This window comes from Microcebus murinus, chromosome 3, assembly GCF_040939455.1.
Source record: "Microcebus murinus isolate Inina chromosome 3, M.murinus_Inina_mat1.0, whole genome shotgun sequence".
NCBI classification, from domain to species: Eukaryota; Metazoa; Chordata; class Mammalia; order Primates; family Cheirogaleidae; genus Microcebus; species Microcebus murinus.
The window spans coordinates 111,947,856-111,957,087 of record NC_134106.1 but is presented as its reverse complement, the minus strand read 5'-3'; the positions used below and the strand labels follow the sequence as shown (position 1 = coordinate 111,957,087).

Below are 9,232 nucleotides of genomic sequence, written 5' to 3'. Positions count from 1 at the left end.
GCTGCGTTACATCATAAAACAGGCAAAAATAAATCCCAGACTCCCTGGTATGGATATTAAACTATCACAGAGAAATAAATAATTCAGACCCCAACAATTGCAGGTCACATGCTGGCAATACCTGGTGGAGTCTAGAAAATGGCGATTGTCCCATAAAACATTTATCTACCATGATTTTGATCAACTATACTCAAGGGATGAGCAAAAATGTATGGGAACACTTTTTTAAAGACAAGCTTCCTTAAATATCAAGGACAGTGACCAAATTCACCTCAAAGTGATGAAGATGTCCAATTTAAACCAATCACTTTCAACTCTTCCCAATGATTATCTTAGGGTTCCATAACAAGAATGGACAAGAGCCAGTTGTACCTTGCCAGTGACAAGGAGAGTATAGTCACACAAACCCTCTTTGGAAGAATGATGGGCACCCCTCTCTACCTGAGGAATCACTTTGAGCCCTTTCAGCTTCTGAAATAGCACAGCACCATGAATGCTCTCTACAGACACAGTGATGGAGAAAGGAACCGACAAGAAAACATAAAGGTGCATTTATTCATGTCCGTGCCATCTACAGCTACTGCGTACAGTAATCAGGACTGGAGAATGGATGAATTAAAACCTAAAACCGCAACAAGGAAAACACTGGGACACTTGCCCCAAACTGCATGCTGGCAAGCTAGTCTCCTCCCTGAGAGGCATGCTCCACACTTCCTCGTCTCCTCCCTCCAGCACCTCCGTCCCTCTCAGTCAAGGCCTGGACGTGGAGCCGTCAGTCAGTCGCCGGCGCTCAGACTGCGGGTGGGGCGCTGGGGGCTCAGCCGCTCAGCCCCGCCGCCCGCCTCTGCAGCCCCTCCACCGTCTGCAGCAGGGCTGACCGCTCCCGCTCCAGGGCGAGGGTGGCCTGCTTCAGCTTGCTCTCGCTGCTCAGGAGCTTCTCGACTGTGGCTTCCAGGCTTTGGATCTTACCATTTGCTGCCTGGAGAACAAAAGAAGAAATGAGAATGTAACATCCCACGATAACAGGAGGCATCCGCCGTGCACTCGCCGTCCAGGCGTGGGAGCCCTTTGGAGCAGTTTGGCAGAGACAAGTCTAGTTTATTGTTACTTCTGGCCACACAGGAAGACATTTCTCAGCTTCCCCTGAACATAGGCTGAGCCCTTAAAAACACCCTGAGACACTCCAGCATTTTCTTCCCCTGCTGCAGCTATTCTGCAAGCCAGATGTTAGATGGTGGCATCACAGTAGGCCTGAGCCCCCATCACCACCACGGGAAGGACAGGCTGACATGGCCAAAGAATGCTTCAGGGAGAAGAGGTGGCGCTCAGAGACACAAAGACTTCTGTGCTCGGCCACTAAGAGGTGGAGCTTTATCTATTACTGCAACACAAGTACCTTCCTGTAAATCAATTTCGACTGACAAAACAGTCAAAATGGCTTCTATGTGAAGGCCTGAGTAGTGACAGCTCCCTAGTCACAAGTTCTTCTTATTCATATTCCTTGGAGTAACAAGACATCACTGCGTCAGGAACACGTGGGCTGAGGAGTCTGCCACGAGGCTGTGTGCCCCAGCTCACCGACCTGTCACCACCATCCACGAGAAAGCGGTCTCCCCATCCCACCCACACAGGAGGAACCAGGACCCTCAAACTCCTATCTATGGCCAAGGCCTGGGTCGGGCCCCACCCTCGTCACTTTGGGTGCTGCTGCATTCTGAGGTATGCCTTGCAGCTCAGTCAGTAGTGAGCTCGTGTGCGTGGTCATGTGATGTTCTGCACGAATGCCAGGGCTCCTCCATAAGGCCGCACACTTCATAGAAGTAAGCGCGTGTCATCTTCCGCGTGGTCCAGCCTCCCACAGCACCTAGCTCGGTGCGGGGGCCCGCCGACGCCTAGTGACTGTGAACCCTATGTGCTTTATGACTTGGCTCCACCGGTCTTGTCTGTGCAGTGGTCTGACATACTGCTGAACAAAACAGGTGAAGAGTTTGATCTCTAGCTTCTGGAGAACATTCTTACGTGTTTAACAAGAAAATAAATGGGACTGTGATGTCTAGCAATTATATGAACAGAACAAAAAGTAGGTCAATTTTGATACTTTGGGAAAAAAAAGATTTATGCATAAAAATTCAGTACTGCATTGAACACATTTCCTTGGACAGCTTCCAAAAATTGTACAAAGAGGAGGCATGATTTTCACGTAAGAGAAGCATATTCTCATAGAGGACAACAGGAAAACCATATCCAAACATCCACAAATTGACATAGCACAACCCCAATCCTCTGAAACCTGCAATGTCTCACTCGTCCTATGGCCCCAGCCCCAGCACAGGAAGGACCTGGGAGATACTGGTGGGCTGGCACAGACTGTGGTCATGAATGATCCCTCTGCAAGTGCAGGACCACATGGTCAAGACATTCCAGGAAGAACAGCTATTATTACCAATTGTGGCTGATGCCTTTCTTGAGGAATATAGATATCTGAGCAGTTTCCCACAACTCTCTGCCTTCACCAAAGGGGCACAGTGACACATAAGCAGCATAAAACTGCTTGCCACCTTCTGTCACCAACAAACCACATGGGCATTAACCCAGTAAAACAAACCTTTTCTTTGAGTCCTGCCTGCCTTAACAAGTCAAATACTTCTATGCAAACGTGAGTTTTGTTCAGAGTGTTTTCCTCACGCTGTATTTCAGGGACTCACTGTTGGCTTGGAAGCCACCTCAAATGAGCACCTACGCTGCGTGCCCCTACAGGCCAGGTGAGGCTGTCTGTCCCCTTCCCTTCAGGTAACAGCTGAGATTTCCAAGGGAAACTGTATACAGGCATGTTTTCATCTCAATGTTTGGAAAAAAAGAAATTAAATTCTCAACATGAGTGGCAGTTAGGACTGGGTAGCAAAAGCATTTTGCCTTTGTCCCTCTCCGGCACACATCTGCTAGGTCTGCCGGGATGAATGCCCACAAGGGGGCGCAGGCTCTCGCCGGCGCTGGCCTTGCCCACGCACTACAAGCTGCATTTGCAGCGACAGCTTGCTACGGAGCAGGTCAGAGGTTTACATCAGACCAGGAAGCTTCTTTTAAGGACAGTCCAGGAACACTGTAAAATATGTTATGTTGGGGAAAAATATTTTTTTTTTCTCTACAGCAATTCTAAAACAATTTTTTAAAACACACCCTCAAAACAATCTCTTAACATTGACAGCATTACCACCCATTTGTAATGTTGAAAAGTGGAACATATTGCTTGCTTTATGGCATTTGATTTTTTCTTTTCTTTTTTTTATTTCAGGGTATTATGAAGGTACAAACATTTTGGTTACATTTTATGTCTTTGCCTCACCCAAGCCCCAAGCGAGGGTTAGAAGCATGCCCTTCCCCTCTATAATGCTCACTGTGTCCTTTAGTCATGAGTTTACCCCCATCCCTGGAGAATATTACTACCATGTGAGCACCACAGTGTTAGTCAGTACCAATCTGATGGTGAGCACAAGTGGAGCCTATTCTTCCGATCTTGCGTTACCTCACTTCAGATAGTGGGCTCAAGCTCAATCCAGGAAAATATAAGCGGTGCCTGCTCGCTGTCGTTTCTTATAATTGAATACTATTCCACTGTATACATATACCAAATGTTAATAATCCACTCATGGACTGACGGGCAACTTGGGTTGTTTCCACATCCTTGCAATACCGAATTGTGCTTATGGCATTTGACTGACAAAGAAGCGACATTACACAGTTAGGGACACAGGTGAGGGAATCAGGACAGAGTGGTCAGCAGTCTGCCCAGGTGGCAGTGTGGGCAGGGCAACACTGGACCTGGCAAGGTCCAGGTCCAAGGTCGGGGCTGCACCTCACTGTCCCCCCCATCACTGTGTGCAGTCTGCACTGGCCTTTCTTCCATGTGTCCTCACCAGAATTTATCCATGTTGAAAAGGAAGTTTTCTATAGGGGAAAACTGCACCCTGCATGAATCAAATCTTTTTATTTGCACCGAGGAACTCACAAATAATGATCATCTGCTTTGGTTTATTTTGTTAGGCAGATTTCTATATCACTTTTCTCCCTTAACATCCCTCTGTGGACCTAGCTGGCTTCACTCATGGATGTTAAAGCTCTCAATTCTCTCATTATTCAAAGCACAATTGCTGGCATTCAGCTAAGAGCACCACAGCATCCCGAACCCAAATTCAGCTCTGGGCCTGTCTTCCAAAAGGGCAAGTGCAGAAACAACCTCTCAGAAAGTCCAGGATTGTCTGACCTTAGCAAAGGACACTCTGTCTGCTCCATATAAAAAGGTTCAATTCTCCTGGGATACCTTTGATCCCAGCTATAAACAGAGCAGGGTGAGAAAGGTCCTCCAGTCATGGGAAATCCTAGTGTGCTGTTGCCTTTGGTGAGTTAATAAACTACTATATACTGGGGTTCAGAAAGCTGCTTTACAAATATGCTCTACCTGCAACTGTTCAAGGAGGTCAAGGTTCTGTTTGCGTAAGCTGCTATTGGTTTTCTCCAATTTATCCATTCTTTGGTTGTCACTGAGAGGAGAGGAATCGATAAGTTCTTCTTGAAGCACATGGTACTCAACTTCGTAAGCTTGTAACTGTTTAGCGATGTCCATCTCAAACACCTGTTACATAAAGAAAAGTTGTCAGGCCCTGAAAATGAGAAAAACCTCACACACACACACAGGTGGGTGCACGCACAAGGCAACACGCCAGCAGCACCGTCAAGCGCCTCTCCATGCTGAGCACTGCGCCTGGCACCAGGAGTGACAAGTGAGGACAGCTTTATGCACTGAGAAACTTGTCACTGCACTTGGAAAGAAAGAATATAAGAAACATCTAGATATAATTCCAAGGTAACAGTAAGTGCAAGTTTCTGATATTCATCTTCCAAAAGTCAAAGCTTCATTTTTTAAAAAGAACACAAATTTATTTTTAGTTCTTACTTCGGTACCTATTTCTTCTCTCTGAAAATTCTCTTAGGTTAGATACATCTACTGCAGGTTAAAAGGAGAAAAAAAAATGAAACAAAAGAATCACAGCTCTATTTGCACAGTCACAAAGTTAAAGTTTAATTATAGTTCACTTGGGTTTTTGGAGGTACAAGAACAGCTCAGTAATGGAACTGTTTACCAAAACTCTCCTTTGCACTCGGCTATGCAAAAATGAGCCAAGACCCAAATGTCACCCACAGAGATGAGTGAATACAAAACAATGCCTGAGTTGTCTTCCTTCCCATAATAGTAATAGTGATGAAAACACCACACGTGTGAAAAACACCCCCAAAGTGCACAAGTGACTCAAGCTGTTCTTGCCTGTACTTTCTCTTGGTAAGAAGACAGGGCAGGAAGGGGAGTCAGAAGACACCTTCAGCTGCTGCCCAAGGTGCTTCCTGTCTTTCTGATTGTTTCTAGGTTGGATAACCCTGCAGGGTTGGGGCCTCTCCACCCCCAAGAGCTGCTTATCTGGCAGATCTGAGAATACAGTCAGGCTGAGACCATCTAAAAAAAGTTAGAGCAGAACACACTTTCAGGGAAGCCGCCTCTCTACTGCATTTCCTTAAGAAAGAAACTCCAACATGGTTAAAAATCAGTGAAAATCTCTCCTCTGATGGCACCCTATTAGCATTCAAACTAGCCTATCTTCCCTGAAATCAATTTTCAAAAACCATGTTTACTTTCTCAACATTTTTAACAACCTTCTTTTCTTTTCTTTGAGATTAATTTTTCAGCTTGCTGGTTTTCAATTTAATTCAGTAGATGGTACTAATTAGGCACAAAAGTCATTTGATGGCTAAAAACTAAAATATATCTATGGCATTGGTTAGGAAGAGAGTGAGAGAGGGAGACAATAGTTTACTATTTTACACCGATTCTGTTTCAGCCCTCTGTGACCCTGAGGTCAGTAGGGAGTACCACTTCCATTTTATAGTCAGAGGCTTTGAATGAGCTCTAAATTCAGGCCTCCACTGGCAACTCTCTGAATGACCTTGAGCAAGTTACTTAAGCTCTTCTGGGCCAGTTCCTGGTCTCTCACCTGGGGCTAACAGCACCTCCCACCCGCAAGGCAGTGAGGATCAAATGAGACAATTCAGGGAAGCTGAGTAGGTGCTCCCTTAGCTAAAGGACCTGCTTCTACACCTGTCACAAAACTCTCACATTCAACCTGGTACTTTACCAAAACTATCATCAATGGATGCTGCATCACGGAACCTCTGAACAGCCTGAACACAAGAAGAACCACACAACGTTAAGCTGAGACTGCTTGGCACCAGTGTGTAATTATAAATATGGTGCTAAATAAATCTCATGCACACAATTACTTTTTTCTTCCACAAAGATTTATTTTATTTATTTTTGAGACAGAGTCTCACTTTGTTGCCCAGGCTAGAGTGAGTGCTGTGGCATCAGCCTAGCTCACAGCAACCTCAAACTCCTGGGCTCAAGCGATCCTCCTGTCTTAGCCTCCCGAGTAGCTGGGACTATAGGCATGCGCCACCATACCTGGTTAATTTTTTCTATATATATTAGTTGGCCAATTAATTTCTTTCTATTTATAGTAGAGACAGGGTCTCGCTCCTGCCCAGGCTGGTTTCGAACTCCTGACCTCGAGCTATCCGCCTGCCTCGGCCTCTCAGAGTGCTAGGATTACAGGCGTGAGCCGGCCCACAAAGATTTATTTTTAAATGATCTCCTAACTTGGAAAACCTAGGAACAAAACCTCTGGCCTTTTATACAGACTGATGATCTGTTAAGGTTAATAGCTTTGAGCAGCACCCAAAGCCATAAACTCATCCAGGACTCCATGAATCCTCAGGAACACTCACCTCTGCTTCATTGCATCATTATTTCCTGACTGCTAAGGCACTTACAGCCCTTGATTTTGCAGTTATGCCCCTGAACATATCCCAAACCAGGGCAAAAATGGCTGGTGGTCAAGAAGAACCTGAGTCCAGGAATAACACTTCCAGTCCTTGGGCCAATTACTTAAGGGAGGGACAGAAGACAGGAGGGGCCCTGTCCTTGTACACTTAAAGGACACAAGTGTACCAGTTCTTAGCCAGAGAAAGAGCATTAGTCTAAGATTAAACTTGACCCTATGGTATGCTGTCTCAGAGCACAATCAAACAAAAAAGGGAATATTAAAAAGTGGATGTTGACGGAAAAGCAGGATATGCTTTAAGGCATTTTCATTTCTCAGTCACTTGTGGGGCTGAACAAGTGCAGCCAGCCCCCCAGCCCCCGCTGTGGCTGTGGGCAGGGGGAGACTCGAGTGTGCCCCCCCCCCCCCCGCTGGCTCTAGCCAAGCCATTCCCTGAGCTCAGGTCACCACACAAAGCTGCGAGGTACATGGCCCTGGCCCATCCCAGCGAGGCTCCACTAGAGTTGCCATTATTGGGGATCTAGAAGCTTTCCCATCATCCTGGTTCTTAATTTCTCCAAGGTTTTCAGGCAAGTTCCAGAATTAAGGTGCTGATGAAAAGGCAACATTCTTTTCTGCTTGCCAAAGTTGGAATTATGCATTTCCATATGTTCGATGTTTTGCCAAAAAGACAAACTATTTTTTTGAAGTTACTGAAGCAACAGAGCTACATTATGAGAAGTTTGAAAACGCAAAAACATTACTTAAGAAAAAGTTTTGCATAACTTAAGCAAAACCAATAACTTCCTTCATCTTGTTATATTTCCTTTCACCTTTTTTCTATAAGCATGTTTTCCTAATTATAAACATAATAACCAATAAAAAACTTCCTATCCCACTTTTTTCACTTAACATTGATTGTGTCACATAAGAGTTTTTTCATATTGCTATTCATTCTTCATCACCATAGTTATAAATGGCTTCATGGCATTCTACCAACTCAACATGCCATAAACCACATCAGTCCATTCACTGTGCATTAGACATCCAGTTCACGTTTCTGTGATCATAAATGACAACTCTAAGAGAATATCCTTACACATACACAATATCCCCACACTTTGGACTATTTCCTATGGATTCCAAGAAGTTAGATAACTAAGTCAAAGGGTATGAATATTTCGCTAGCTTGTGATACATGTTGCCAAACTGCTTCCCAAGTGAGACTAGTCAACCTACAATGCCATTAGCAACATACTAATGTGCCAGATACAGGATACCCTTGCTCTGGGTATCGACATTAAAAAATATCATTTTGTTAATCTAGTAGGTAAAGTTACGAATGAAGCTAAATAGTTTCCCAGGTGTTTGTTTACTGGGTGGCTCTCCTCTTCAGTGAGTTGCTTATGTTCTTGGCTGGTTTCTCCAGTGTGTTGTTAGCAGAGCTGCCCACAGCAGAGCTTTTCAGGTGCTAGTGTGTATGTGAATCCTCCAGGGATCTTGCTGAAATACAGACTGACGTAGCAGGTCAGGGGCGGGGTTGGGGGGCCCAGATGCTGGTTTCCAACAAGCTCCTACATGACATGATGACAGTGGTCTGGGGCTGCACTCTGGGTGGAGCCTAAAGGATGCTGAAAATAGGCTACATGCCCTGCCACCAAAGCACCCTTCAGCTGTCTTTCTTCCTTAAGCTGAACCGAGGTTTCACAGCCACATGGCATGCACTATGACAAGAACACAACGCTGATTCCTTCCCTTCTTTTGGGGTCAGAACATTTTATGGTTTATATTCAACTGGCAGTTCCTTTGGTAAGCACAATGTCATGCTGCAGAACTGCCACAAGGCTCCAGAGACCCTTGCTCTTCTGCCCTGGACTCTGTCACTTTGGAACTGCCCTACACCCAGCCTGCCAACATTGACTCAGAGCTCCAGAGAGTATGTGGCTTGTCCCTAGCCACTTATTCTCCCATCCGGGACCCAGGCTGTGTTCCAGCTGCTCAAGCTGAGACTATCCACAGGGAGGGCACTTGATGAAATGGAGCCAGGACTACCACAGAGGACCACCCAGACTCCCTGACCCTCCCACCCCACTCATCCCGATCCAGGGTGGGGTGCTCTGTCATGTGCAATGACTGCACTCATCACTTCTACCCTGGTGACCCCCAAATTCAGGCCTGGGAGATCGCTGAAGCTGCAGAGGAATCGTGCTGCACCTCAGGCTTGCTGTTTGTGTAGAACTCAAGACTAGAGCACCCTCGGGAGAGCAAGGGGCAGTGGGGAGGCAGAAAGCCTGACAGAGAACACTTAGATGTCAAGTTCAGTTAGAATCAAAGAAGGGAAAGGGGGCAGAGAGTTGCCTGGAGTT

At 45.8% G+C, this 9,232-nt stretch overlaps 1 protein-coding gene across 11 annotated transcripts in view; it reads right to left on the bottom strand.

Annotated features, from left to right (window-relative positions):
• Positions 1-535: 535 nt before the first annotated feature.
• Positions 536-9,232, bottom strand: part of TBC1D1 (TBC1 domain family member 1) — a 204,533-nt gene continuing 195,836 nt past the window's right edge. For all 11 annotated transcript variants that reach the window (XM_020286321.2, XM_076001161.1, XM_012771011.3 and 8 more), the window contains 2 exons: positions 4,457-4,630; positions 536-979 (listed from right to left, as the gene is read on the bottom strand). In XM_020286321.2, coding sequence (XP_020141910.2) covers positions 818-979; positions 4,457-4,630 — 336 coding nt within the window. In that variant the 3' untranslated portion in view covers positions 536-817. The remainder of the gene's footprint in view (positions 980-4,456; positions 4,631-9,232) is intronic.